Source organism: Colius striatus, chromosome 2, assembly GCF_028858725.1.
Source record: "Colius striatus isolate bColStr4 chromosome 2, bColStr4.1.hap1, whole genome shotgun sequence".
Classification (NCBI taxonomy): Eukaryota; Metazoa; Chordata; class Aves; order Coliiformes; family Coliidae; genus Colius; species Colius striatus.
The window spans coordinates 44,650,500-44,664,829 of record NC_084760.1 but is presented as its reverse complement, the minus strand read 5'-3'; the positions used below and the strand labels follow the sequence as shown (position 1 = coordinate 44,664,829).

Sequence of the window (14,330 nt, the reverse complement as noted above, 5' to 3'; positions counted from 1 at the left end):
TAATAATTGCAGGTGAAGGGACTGGTCTCCTGATGAAAAGGAGCATCTCAGCACTGCTGGAGAGTAGACAGGGCTGGCATCATTAAAGAGTCTGGCAGAGAATTTCTGTGAGGAGGAGTGACAAAGTAACAGAAACGGATGTGGTGCAGCTGGTGCTGTCTCGCACTGGGGTAGCTGAAGGCACCAGGAACAAGGATTTCCAAGGATAACAGCAGACGCCTGCTGCTTCTTCTGCTTCCTGTGCTTTGTATGTTCTGCAAAGGTCTAATGACGTGTAGCAGGCCAGAACTCAATGACACGCCAGTGTCCACCTGTTAAGTTATGTTGGTTTGTCTCTCCTGGGACTTTTTGCCTTCTCAGAGGTTCATATGTGTACAAGATGGAGTTGAGACTGCCTCTTCAACAGATTAATAAACATCACCTTCCCCAAGGACAGGCTGAGAACAAACCACACATTCGTTCCCCTACTCAAAATGACTGCTTGAACCTTTGATTATATCAGATATGGGCTCCTGTGGCAGGGAAAAGGCCGTACCTGGTAGGCAGTCCCTATCAGTGATCATCCATGTAAATATGGGACCATACTGAAGGCACTGAGAGCATGAGGTCGGTCAAATGACACTTAGGAGAAAAGTAATTTGCAGATATTTCTACTGACTCCATAAATCTGCTACGTTCCCAGACTCAGGACCATCACCCCAAGCTAATCATATAAAACAACTGACAGATTCTTCAACATGAAAGTTCTCTCCTTCAGTACTCAGAGATTTTGAGCCACTTGCACCAACCTGCACTAACCCATCTACATTAAGGGTAGAAGCACAGGGAAGTCCCTGCCCAGCACCTGTCTGGCATCTTCCCCCTCCCCTTTTTTTTTTTTTTTTGCACATCTCAGTGTCTGTGTGCTCTCTGTTTATCCAGAGTTATCATGCTCTCCTGGATGCCTGACATGAATCCCAGAGCCGCACGCTAGAACACCCTGAAGAGTTCGATTTCCATGCATTTTACTAGCCAAATGCTCAGCAGTGAACAGACACCTTTCCCTATGCTCTAATCATGAATCTGTCACGAGAAGTCTGTCTCCAATAAAGCCTGCAGCATAAAATTATCTGAAAAAGCCTTAATTTCCTGCCTGGTATCTGCCTGGCATAAACTTACTCCCCAGGAGCCTGCAGCATACAGGCCCCTCCCAAAGACCTACCTCCAACCTTTTTCTCTGTGCCTCAGTTTCCCAGCTGGCCTGCAGAAAACAGGAACAGCATGGGCTATTGCTTGTGTAGTGCTCTGATGATGTAACCCCTTCCCAATGGTTACCACAGTCTTACAAAGCCTAAAATTGGCAGCACTGACTACCTGCCAGTGTTGTCTCGTGAACGGTGACTCATCTTTATTGGCTGTGGCGTGTCATCTGTGTGATGGTGGCACGTGGTATGCAACAGAAGGGGTTTTTTATCAGAACTCCAAAATAACAGAGCGAGAGCTATGGCAAGGTGGTGGATGGAGAAGTTGCAGGTGGGGATGGGCTAAGGGATGATGTCTCTCTTTGGACTTGTTCCAAAGCCCACTGTGAAAAAAAAGAAACCAGCTGTTTCTGGCTTCAAAGGCTCCTGGACCCACTCCTGCCCCACTGCGCTGAGACAATACGGCTGACGATAGGGCAAGCTCTCCCCACACTGCTCACTGCCAGCATGCCTCAGGCTTGGCCTGCTATCAGCATGCCAAAGCAAGACATCCTCAGTGACCACTGCCAACTGTGGAGATGGCTTTTTGATGCTGCTGGGAATTGGCCTGGGACCAGCGACTCATTTCAAGCAGGGCACCAAATTGCTATCTGTCATCCGGCTTTGGTGACAAGGAGGGGAAGGCAGGAACAGAGCCATATGCCCCAGTCTGGCAGAGCACTGGAGTCATATGAGTGGCCTCCCAGGTGAGCTGCTTTATGTGTTTGGAGCTATCTGGGCATTTTCTGAGGTGCCTCCTTGGGCTGCTGACGAACATTTAAAGGCAAACTGTAGTTGAATTGAGACAAACTTTCAATGCAGATTACCCCAGCTCCTTCCTGCCAAGCCCCTTCAGCAAGTACACAACTGGTTCTATCCCTTGCTCACATGGCAACAAGCAACTGCTTTTCTGCTCATGCCTCTTCTGTCACAATGAACCAGTTTGAAAGATGGATTTCTCCCATTTTACTCCCCAAGGAACGAGAGATGAAAAAAGAATATGCCTTCAACCCCATGGGCAAATTTTATCATCCTTATGATCTGACTCATGGTCCAAGTCAAAGCTCAGAGTGTGACCCTAGCAATCCTTACCCCCACCTCATCTCTTGTTGCTGAGGTCTCTACGAGCCAAAGACATTTTAAACATACATTGCGTTTATCTTGCTGGATCTTAGCAAAAATACACCAGTCAGAAGAGGGAAAGAGTTTCTGCTTCTGGAGGAGAAGGACTTTGCTTGGGCCTTCATCAATGTCTTACTCATCCCAGACAGAGTCTGTAGATGCCACATTGGTCTTTTTTTGTACTGAGCCCTGTGGAATCTGATGCCTACCTAGAAAAGGTGAACCATAGCTTATTTATGATGAGTAACTCTGGTTTCATGACTCTGCATGAATGGGGGCAGTTTTGTGTAGTGAAATGCCAGAGGTTTGAATGTGGGGTTTTGGATTCATGTTTGAGCACTGTTGGAGTGCATCTATTTAGTTGCACTCAAACTGAGGGAAAACAGGCAGCAACACCCCACAGCAAGCACTTCCCCCTACACATGCTTTTCCATCCAGCATGGCATTCCTCACTTGCAGTCCTCTGTGGCTGCCTCTCTACTAAGAATCAAGTATTTTCAAGGATTGTCCTCCAACACTCTGGCACACTCTGGCCCTGTTCATATCTCCTGCCATCCAAAGATGGCCACGTCCATTTGCCTGATGGGATTGGTCCCTGGTCTGTCGTTACTCCCAAGCAGTCCTTGGGGATTGCTTGGCTCAGAGGTAGCTGGTCCAGGCCCAAACCACATTAGGCCCATGCTAACAAGGTCACAGTGGTGATGATGGACCATTACTGGTGCCGCTTCTGCTGGGCTCTCCATGGATGTACCTGCTTGGCCCAGGGCAGCATGAAGGATCTTGCATTAACTTCTTCTAGTGCTCCTCCAAGGTTAGCTGGTTTACTTGTAGGATGAACTTCCCAATTTAATGAGTCTCTTCTCCACTTTCAGTGAAGACATGGGAATTTTAGTCTCTTCAGTAACATTTCAACCAGTGCTGATCACATTTGAAAATCACACCCTTAGGCAACTAAAGATTTCCTTTTTCACTTGGTTGCCTGAATCAAGAATTTTTGGTCTTTGGTCCTGAGTGACAAGGGGATCGAGTAAGAAGTAATCCATTCATGTGTTGTCCTTTAGACATGGCCTTGGTTTTAGATCTCAAGCCATTCCTCAACAAGCTGTAGTGTCTTGGGATATTTCCCACCCTATGAATATATCTAACAGGACATTTCAGATCTTATGTGGTTCACAGCATATCCATTATTCACAGTATATTATTGGTTAACTATCAGCCTGTCATCAGGAGAAAATTAACTGAGAAATTTCACAGAATCACATAATTGTTTAGGCTGGAAAAGATCTTTAAAATCATCGAGTCCAGCCGTTACCCCAGCATTGCCGTGGTGACATTAGATTTAACTGATTATCACTCACACAGGAATCCTCTCACTCAGGTGCAGGAGTGTTTAACTTTTGGCTGAGTCATCTTGAACTCACTCAACTCAATGGGGAATACTGTCTCTGGGCAGTGAGGACAATTGATAATCCGCCTCTGCTGCTTGTCCTCCAATACCCTGCAGAGATCAGTTGAATTTTCTAAATGAACTGACATGGAAAAGCATCTCAGAGTGTTCTTGCTAAAAAGGGCAAGCCCTGATCATAAATGGCCTCCAGGCATGGTACAAAAAGAGTGAGGAAATGATGAAACAGACAGGACTTTGCTCTGGGAGGGATAACAAAATTTGTCTACATCATTGGTGAATTCCAGGATAACCCTTCAGCTGACACACACCTTTAGCTGGGATGGCTAAAATCCCTTTCCATGCCTAATGTGTATCACTGATTAAAAGTGACCACCCTCCAGAACAGGCTGAAACTAAATGTTGCTTTTTCTTAAACACATGAATGGTTTCAGAGCACTTATTGTGGGTTGTAGAGAGCACAGACACCTTGCAAAATCCCAGAGATTTCAACAGGACTTTGCATAATGAAGGCTTACGCTGCAAATCTCTTTCAGACCGACAGCAGGGTTACAGAGGAGACAGGCACAGCATCTGTGGATAGACAGTCCTTTTTGTGGGGGGGAACCCCAAGCTGAAAACTGCAGCCTCACACAGGCAAATTCCCAGCAAAAACATTGTGTAAAGCACTTGTAACATGAGTGGAAGGACATTAGAGGTGGTGCTAAATCTCATTAAGTCTTAAAGTAGTCACATGAAAAAAAAAAAAGTAAAAGGAAACCTCTTTAAGAGGGGATTTATGCTGAAAAACTGGAATCCCTCTCACCTCACCGACTGCCTAGAAGTTGGCTGTCTCCTTTAAGCTGGTTATATGTGCTCCTTTCCACTCAGTGCTGAGGAACCCCTGCAGGGTGAAGTGGGTTAAGGATGGTTTATTCTGCAAGGAGTGAGGTGGATTATCTGCTAGGAGTGATTATGAAGCAAAGACCTGGGTTGCTAGGCATTTGTTGTTGTTGTTGTTAATATTATGTTTCACCCTGCAAATACAGCACGTTATTTAAATCAGGGGAGGTCCTCTGTCCAGTGTTGTCTGGGAATCTCAGAGAGATGTCTACCCTTTCATCCCATCCTCTCCTAAATCTCAGAGACAGTTAAGCTGAGAGAGAGGGCTGCAGCCTCTTCAAAGTTCCATCACCTCCTGCTGTCTAACCCTAAGGGTAGGTCTATATGCATCACCTATCTTCTATCCAGGTGTCATGGGTTTGTGAGGAGCTGCTTTTGCTTGGTAACAGGGGGAGTGGGTTGCAGTGAAGGCCTGGTAAAGAGTTCTTGGACTTTTTCTCAGCTTTGGGGTGCTCAGCTGTGCCAATCTGGTGCCTCTGCAATCACTATTTAAAGATGGGAATTTGAAGTGTTTGGGAGGAGATGTACAAGTGGTACAAGATGAAGGCAATCATGCAGACCCCATAGTCAGAGAAGGAGGAAGGAAGGAAGAGTGACAGACCAGAGACCCCTCTGCAACTCATGGCGAGAATGCAGGCTGTACCCCTGCAACCCACGCAGGGCAATGGCAGGACTGAGAGCTGCCAGCAGCTCTGGGTGAGTGCACCCAGATAGGCAGAAGACTGTGTGAGGAGGCGGCCAAGGTGCAGGCTGTGCTGGAGAGCCGGTGGGTTACAGAGCAGACCCACACGAGAGGCGGAGAGGAGCTGCAGCCCTTGGGATGAACGTATGTTGGAGTGGCCTGTGCAGGGCTGCCCAGCCTGTGAGGGATCCCATGCTGGAGCAGGGAGGACTGGTGAGAAGCCCACCTGCTCTGAGGAGAAACAAGTGGCAGGAGCCATCAGGGAAAGACTGACTGAAACCCCCATTCCCTGACCCTCTGAATCACTCAAGGTAGGGAAGAGATAAAGACACTAGAATCAGGGCTCTGAGCCTGGGAAGAGGGGAGGGGTGGGGGGAAGGTGGTCTTAAAGGGCTGTTTGTGCTCTTCATCACTGTACCACCCTGTGTTGTTTTCTGTTTGTTATGTTTGGGGGGTTTATGGGGTTTTTTTTTGGTGGTTGGCAGATTAAATTATTTCCTGTTTTCTTCCCCAAGCTGAGTAGCCTGGTCTGTTTTGTCTGGGACCATAAGCAGCAATTAAGCTCTCCGTACCCTTCAGGAGTTGTTGTATTTTGTCCCTGGATCGTCCCAAACCATGACACTACATTCCCTAGAGAAAGCTTCTGCTGGAGAGCAAACATCTCACTTCATTCTCCTTTGGCTGCTTTGGACATAGGCTGATCCATGTTTTGGAGGCATCCTTCGGCCTTTGCCTTCCACTGACTGTGTTTTGGACCCACACAGCTGTGGTTGTAGCAGAATGGCTTAAAGAGAGCCTGCATAACAATACCAGCTCCTTCCATATGCATATTCAGGAGCTGATGTCAACCCAGCAGCCACAGGGGAAAGTACTCCAGCTCATGCCCGCAGTGTGCAACTACCAGGTTGAATCTGCTCACTCAACAGAATACATCAAGTTCTTACCTCTTTTCTCTCTGTGCTTTTTTCATTGGGCAATGGCAGCTAAGATGGGATTGGGTCTGGATTATGCTAGGGATAAGACGAAGGAATGAATCCTGACCTTGATAAAATTCCAGGGGTGTTGTCCCAAGCTTTACTGAGGCTGGGACTTGACCTCAAATTCCAGCACCGGCCCTTCCGCTGATGGTGGTGTCAGACCATAGAGTAGATGCCAACACTTAGGTGAGCAGAGACACAGTAGTGAAAATGGTATGTTCTGTGAGCACTGAAGGAGCAATACACACAGGTTCCACTCAGCCCTTTCAAACAGGCACCATTTAGGGTAAAATGGTTCTTGCAAAGCTTTCCTTTCTTAGAAGTATAAAATCATAAAATCATTTTGGTTGGAAAAAACCTTCAAGATCCTCCAGTCCAACGATTCCCCCAGCACTGCCAAGCCCACCACTAACCCATATCCCTCGGCACCTCAGCTACACGGCTTTGCAACAGCTCCAGGGATGGGGACTCCACCACCTCCCTGGGCAGCCTGGGACAGGGGCTGACAACCCTCTCAGGGAAACAGTTCTTCCCCAGCTGAAATATAAACCTTCCCTGGGGCAACTTCAGACCATTTCCTCTTGTCCTGTCATTCATTACTTGAGAGCAGAGACTGACCTCCACCCCCTGTCAGTGACTTGTAGAGAGTAATGATGTTTCCCCTCAGCCTGCTCCAGGGCCCTCAGCCCCTGCCCAGCAGACTTGTGCTCCAGCCCCTTCCCCAGCTCCGCTGCCCGGCTCTGGACACGCTGCGGCCCCTCAGTGTCCCTCTGGCAGTGAGGGGCCCAACACTGAACACAGCACTCGAGCTGCGGCCTCACCAGGGCCCAGCACAGGGGACGGCCACTGCCCTGGGCCTGCTGCCACACCACTGCTGATACAAGCCAGGGTGCCACTGGCCTTCTTGCCCATCTAGGCACACTGCCACTCATGTTAATGTTATTTTGGCTACTCAATAGATATGGAAATTAGTAAATCAAGCATTAGCCTGACTGCATCCCCTTGTACTTGTCATTGCTGTGGCCCTCCTACTCCATGCATCCACAATAGGCAATATCAACACTTTCTGTCACCACACTCCTAAACATCTCTGGAGGAGATGCTCTTGATTTGAGTAAAAGACCTCTAGCTTATTCACCCTTCTTACCTCAACAGCAACCTCACACATGGGAACTAGAAGAAAAACGCAAAACTTCCTGATAGCCATTCCAGTAACTCCCTTTGTAAAGCTCCTTAAAGAGGAGTTGGAGACATTAGTTGACCCATTTGGAGAAGACTGGAGCCTGACTTGGCTTCCTGCACTGGGCTTGGCACTGCAGTCTTAAGAGCAGGGAGGACTGGGACTTGGAGGAAAGGTAAATTGACCTTGTTCTAGCACAAAACAAATTCATAAGAGACTGTGTGAACTATGTGGAAATATCTGGAGTCTGGACACATTAGCAGGGGCTATACCTGGATTTGTAAGCTCTGGTGTGGGCCATTTTGCCAGCGTGCATACCTCAGTGACACAGCTGATACTGTCCCTCTTTAGGGGCAGAACTGGCCTCTTCCTCTGATGAGCTGCACTCACATAGACACGATGAGCCAGGAGAGAATTGATTTGATTTTTAAACACACTGCCTCCTAACAATCCATCTTCCTTTGGTTTCTGTCTGCTTTAAGGGAAAATCTTTGATGCTCCCTTTCATAACAGCTCCCCTCTCTATTTAATTTCCTTTTACATAATTACGTACTGGCCAGAGGGAGAAGGAAGACTGAAGCACTGACCAGGCACAGAAGAGCTCTAGGAAACCTTGCACCTGAGTTAGAAGCACTGAGCAAAAGCTCTGCTGCTCATCTCCATCAGCAGTGTCCGCTGCTTAAGCACGCAGCCTGATCTCTGTTAGTGAGGAGGCAGGGAGAAGATGCACTGGGGACCCTGAGAGCTCGGCTGCTGGAGCGTGGCAGGCAAAGAGCCCTCCAGGGCTCGGGGAGGCAGGAGGGGACGTGCACTGCCTTGGAAGAGAGAGCAGCTAGCTCAGTGTGGTGGAGGAACCGAGGAACTGCATAGCTGAGGAAGGGAGGGGAGGGGGCGTGTGGAAAATGATGCAGCTTGTTCAGTGGATCAGGCAGCCATGCCTGGAAGTGGCAAACTGAAAGAGTCACAGATTTGAAAGCCTGGAGAGACTATCTGGCCATGTCATCTGACTTGCAGTACAACAGAGGCCAGCAAACTTCACCCAGCGGCGAGTCTAACAATCTGCATAACCCCCTGGCAAGCCTCTTAGGTTATGCTATACACATTTTTAGTGGGGTTAATAACGTTGGAAGCAGGACATGCTCAGGACATCACTGAAGAAAAGGGCATCAACATTGGCAAACTATTCTCTGTGGTTGCTTCCAAGCCTCTTCTCATCTATCTACCTTTGCACTACATCTCTGTCCCTACACAATCCCTTCCACTGCCTTGCTGAGAACCATGGTGCCAAAGACAAAACCTTATTTCCTGGGCACTCTTCAGAAAAGGTCCTACAGCATTTAGCTATTAAAAACCCAAATGTTTGTGTTACTCTTCACACCATCAGAGCATTGCACAGGCATTGAACCATTTGTCCTCACAACACAAATTCAAAACTGGCCCATTTTATCACTCTACTTATACAAGGAGGGAAACTGAGGCAGAGAATGATTGCGTTTGCCCGGTGCCAGGTGGCAAAGGAATGACATTTGCCATAGCACCACAGACTATTTGCCTCCCCCCAATAACACCGTCATTTCTTTAGACTGGACTGGAGCTGAATCTCATGTTTTTCATTGATACTGTGTTTTGGTTTGGTTTGGTTTTTTTTCTCAGGGGAAGGAGCAGAAATTTTACCCCGTGAACACAGTGCAGAGCTGGAAGGACATTCGTCCCCAGTGACAACCCCTGATATGCAAAACATGAGCATGGGATCAGAGAGGGGAAGGCCACAAGGATGAAGGAGGAGAAGGGGGTGTCACTTACATGGTAATGTTTCTGCACGGTTCTTTTGGATCATTATGCAGAGCTGTAGCACCAGTTGAGGGGCGCTCTCGAGGAATGTTTCCAGGAGGCGCAGCATGTTGACGTCTGCATATTCGTACATCATAGCCCAGTAGAAACGCCGCTGGTGTTCCTTCCGCCTCTGGCTCTGGATCCCCAAGTACATAGTTCGGATATACCTGCAGGAAACAGGAGGAGAAGCTGAGAGTGAAGTATGACACGTGTCAAAACCCCAGATGTATGGGTAGAGGGAGGTCATTTGAGTGAAATGGGGTCTGGGGCATCCACACAGCTCTAACGCCTTCTCCTGCACTATTTCGTATCACAGGAGTGGGAAACCAGGAGCGGGCTGGAAATGCTCAGGGAACATTTGCATTAGAAAATAACTCCCTCACTTTGTTTCCATGATGAGAAGGAAATAAGCTCCTTGGCAATAGTGGTTGCGACACACAGTGGTGGCCTTTAGCACTCTAGTAAAGGTCCTTCCTCACAGACCCCAAGAGATGTGATCCTGTTTTATCACAGACGGAGCATTGAGACATCACGTGTGACCCACAAATGCTATTTTTCCCACAGTTTGCCATTGGCCAGCTATTGAGACTTTGGGAAATATTGGACTAGAAGGAGGTGTCTCATGCATGGATGGGTACTGCTCTATTGCCTCTGTTTCCGTATCAGGTGTGCAAGGAGACGTGCAGACCTCACCCTGGGGACATAGCTTCCCTTCAGGGAAAATCTGGCCACCTTTGTAAATGAAGGTGAAGATCCAGCCAGGGTAGCACAAGGTACTCAAACCCCACAGGATCCACGGTATTTAAGAAAGCAAGTATCTCATAACGGGGACCTTTCTAATGCTTGTTGATAACAATGATGTAATATAGAGTCTTTTTCCTTCTCACCCTGAGTGGTGGCCTTGTGCTCTGAAATTTCAGATGGTAATTGTTTCACCCAATCCTGACCCTAAAGTTGGTTATCTGAGCTAGTCACAGAGAGAAATGTCCCCTCCTGGGACTGTTCATCTGTCCCACATCAGATGCCAGCGTGACAGTGGGATGAAGTACCTTCTGGAGGCTCTGGGAGGGGCTTACCGCACAAACTGGGGTTTCGCCAAAACGATTAGATCATTCCTTGCCAATTATGGCAAGCCTGCAGCGCAAGGAAGAGCAGGAGGAAAGGACAGAAGCCTCTACAGTCTCTGTATCTCCAGATTACATTCAGGGAAAGAGAGCAGGGAGAAAAGCAAAGGTAGCTCTGCAGGCTCTGCCCTTTCTCCAAGCTCCTTGTCAGTCCTTCCCATTCACAGCTCACAAGCACAGAAGGCAAAAAATCCCGAAAGACACAAGGACACACCAAAAAAATGAGGCAGAAAAGCCACCAGATGGGGCTCGACACTCGAGAAAATGCTACAGCAGTCACACACAACACGGGTGACACTGGTGTGACATCCCCAACAGAGCCCGAGTCAGCTGGAAATAACCCTAGAGTCACCTGCTCTCCCATGGACACTGGTCCTCCTCCTGCTGCCTCAATGTGCTCAATGTGTGAATGAAAGCCCCAGCCCCAGAAGCTGCAGGATGGCATAGAAATCCTGTTTTCACTTCATGCATGCAAGAAATTAAATAAATATAATTTAGCTGAAAGGGCAAAGTTGGAGAGACCAAGTTTCTGGTGAAAAAGGACCTAGAGAGGTTGGTCAACAGCAGTTGAACACGAGCTATCAGCGTGCCCAGGTGGGCAAGAAGGCCAGTGGCACCCTGGCTTGTATCAGCAGCGGTGTGGCAGCAGGCCCAGGGCAGTGGCCGTCCCCTGTGCTGGGCCCTGGTGAGGCCGCAGCTCGAGTGCTGTGTTCAGTGTTGGGCCCCTCACTGCCAGAGGGACACTGAGGGGCCGCAGCGTGTCCAGAGCCGGGCAGCGGAGCTGGGGAAGGGGCTGGAGCACAAGTGTGCTGGGGAGGGGCTGAAGGCCCTGGGGGTGTTCAGCCTGGAGGAGTCTGAGAGGAGAAAAGATCACTCTCTGCAACTCTCTGACAGGAGCCTGTAGCAAAGTGGCGATTGGTCTCTTCTGTCAAGAAACAAATGACAGGACAAGAGGAAATGGCCTCAAGTTGCACTAGGAGAGGTTTATATTGGAGCTGAGGAAGAACGTTTTCCCTGAGAGGGTTGTCAGCCCCTGTCCCAGGCTGCCCAGGGAGGTGGTAGAGTCCCTGTCCCTGGAGCTATTGCAGAGCCGTGTACCTGAGGTGTTGAGGGATATAGGTTATTGGTGGGCTTGGCAGGGTAAGGGGAGGGGTTGAACTCAAGCATCTTAAAAGTCTCTTCCAGCCAAAATGATTCCATGACCCTAAGCTGTAATGGCTCAAGGAGAATGAAGAGAAAAGGAGCATGAAACTAGTTGTTAAATTCAGTGAGAAAGGGTCACTGAAAACCAAGGTGGTGGTGCCCATAAAGTGCTGCCCATTGGCAAAGACAGCTTCATCTCTTTCCAGAGAGATATTCACCAAATCTGTCCTTTAGTCTCTCATGGCCTCCCCTTTCCAGGAGCTCCCATTCCTGCTAGTAAATGAAAACTAAATTCCTGAAGTTTTAGCCACCAATTTCTTATCATCTCAGTCATGGACAAGGAGAAGGATTTATTCATTTTCACGCTGCAGCAGTCTTTCCCCTGTTTGCACCTAGTTACCATGTAAACCCCCTGTTTGCTTTTCTTCAGACTAAAAATCTCAATTCCTTTCCATTCCTTCTCAGAGCCCACATCTGCTAGACCTCTAGTCTTCCACACTGCCATCCCCACTATCTGTCTCCAGTTTTTGTATGTTTTTAAGACTGTTTTTACTTTTCTGAGCACTCCAGGTTTGCAGAACCAAACTATAATAATGGCATTACGTCATTCAAAAAGTTTAAGATGAAATTAACAGAAGGGACATCACACCCTGTAATGATTTCTCCTTGATCTCTAGGGATTCATCATCATCTTAAACTAAGGATGAATGTTTCTAACTGGCCATGAGAGGACAGGCTACTCATGAATGCAGCACACACAAAAGGATGTGAAAATGCAGCAGATAAATGTAATGTCCTGGCCCTGTCTCCATCAATGGCCAGAACAATAGCAATCATAGCAACACCACATTCTTTTGGCTGTCAAATCTCCAGCAAAGGTCAGCTGTATTGTGCCCCTCCCATAGATGGGGAAATTGAGTCATGGAGCACGAAAAGGGCTCTCCCAAAGTCTTCTGGCAGCTGAAGCCAGATCTTTCAGTGCTGTCCTCAGCCTCTAAACACCACAACACAAACACTTGAGTGGAGTATCCATGTGCTTGCTGATAGTCCTCCATCCAAGGTGGACATACTTTCTTGACACCATAAGGCCCAGTCCTGCCCAATCTAATATGCACTAGAATCTGTATCTGTCCCTATCCAACCACCACATGGGACTATGACCTCAGGAATCTCTTGGCATAATTTTAGCCCGCTTAAAGGTCTTTTCCAACTGTAATGATTCTATGATCAAGATTTTTCATCAGAGAATGCGTGACAGTATCTGGAAAAAGCAGTGTTTCTACCTCACAGGCTTTCAACAATACATATCTATCTAATTAATCAATATAAAACTTCACCTGTCTGTAACACTGGTAATGCTTAATTATCAACACAAATGCACAACAGTGCTGTAAGCAGTTTTATTCTAGTATATCTGTTTCTTCATTGTGTTATTTTATTTACTTGTGTGAGGGCTTTTTCCTACCTATACTAACATCAGTTAAGTGTAGACAAACTCCAAAGGAAAAAATAAAAAATCAATGTCATTTCACCTGAAATTTGTTGTTCTCGGTCAAACTGGTAGCAAACAGGATTCTATAATTAGACTCTCAAATCCATATTCAGGCCTGATCTTCAATCTTTAGCAACACGATGCTTCCTCTTATGGCAGTGAAAGCCATTCACCACTCTGTGCTTTCGAAAATCAGGCTAATTTATTTATTTAAGAGCCTAATTTTGGATACAGAAGCCTAACTTTGGGCTTTTTATTTTTTGAATGCTGGCTATTTTTATCTATGAGTGTGTGTATTTGTGTGTACGCATATATTTTTAGTTCTAAGTTCCATCATGGCTTCAAGAGCTAGAACTAATTTGGGGTTGGGAGGGGGATTCAGGGCGATTTCCTTTAAATGCACAAAGGATTGGCTGTCCCCTCTGTTCTGGCAGGGTTCCCAGAATTCCTGTTGGTATAATTACCCTCATGCTTATTTACTACGTATGGCGCAGTAGCACACAAACTGCGCGAGGCAAAGTCACTGCTGTCCCTGCGCCAAAGCACATTTTGAAGAAGCCAGAGCCATCAGCTCCAGAAATGTGGTCAAATAACCTTTGGAGAGAGCCTCAGGATACCACTAGGAGGGAAGAGATGCTCCTACTGTAAACACTGTCCCCTCCCTGCACCCTCCCCCCCCAAAAAAAAAAAGTGCTATGGAAAAAGATGCTTCCTGGGGACAACAGAGACTTCTCAGTTGTCTCCGCAAGAGATTATGGAGTCAGAGGCTCTGTCTATACCATTAGACAAAGCAGACCAAAGGCCTTTTGTCCTTGGCCAGTTGGCATGACTTGATTCCACGTGTCTATGTCCATGACAGTTGGCCTTGGCCAAGATTGACAGAGACTGTGTTGACAATATAGTAGGGTGAACTATTACAAGATTATGCCTGCGCCTTGGCACTGTTCAATTTACAGAGGTGGCTCTGAATATCACCAGCAGAAAGTGTAGGAGGATGCCTCAGGCAACAGGCTGGCTTGAAAGGAAGAGGATGATGATATGTGAGAGTGTTGCAGGAACATGGAAAGGCACATCAACACAAGCCCTGGGCTATCTTTTGAGGAAAAAAAAAAGAGTCCTGATGGCCTGTGCCACACAATCATAGGATAAGCAAGATCAGGAATCTCAGACTACACAATAGTCAACAAAAGACAGAGGTCTGATCACTTTTCCTGAGGCCAATGGACCAAGACTGACAATAGAAATGAACTTTCCCATCTTTCAAATCCAG

At 47.4% G+C, this 14,330-nt stretch overlaps 1 protein-coding gene across 2 annotated transcripts in view; it reads right to left on the bottom strand.

The window, feature by feature from the left end:
* The window catches only part of XKR6 (XK related 6), a 197,533-nt gene that overhangs the window by 12,936 nt on the left and 170,267 nt on the right, over positions 1-14,330 (bottom strand). For both annotated transcript variants that reach the window (XM_061989862.1, XM_061989863.1), the window contains one exon: positions 9,272-9,468. In XM_061989862.1, the coding sequence (XP_061845846.1) occupies positions 9,272-9,468 (197 nt within the window). The remainder of the gene's footprint in view (positions 1-9,271; positions 9,469-14,330) is intronic.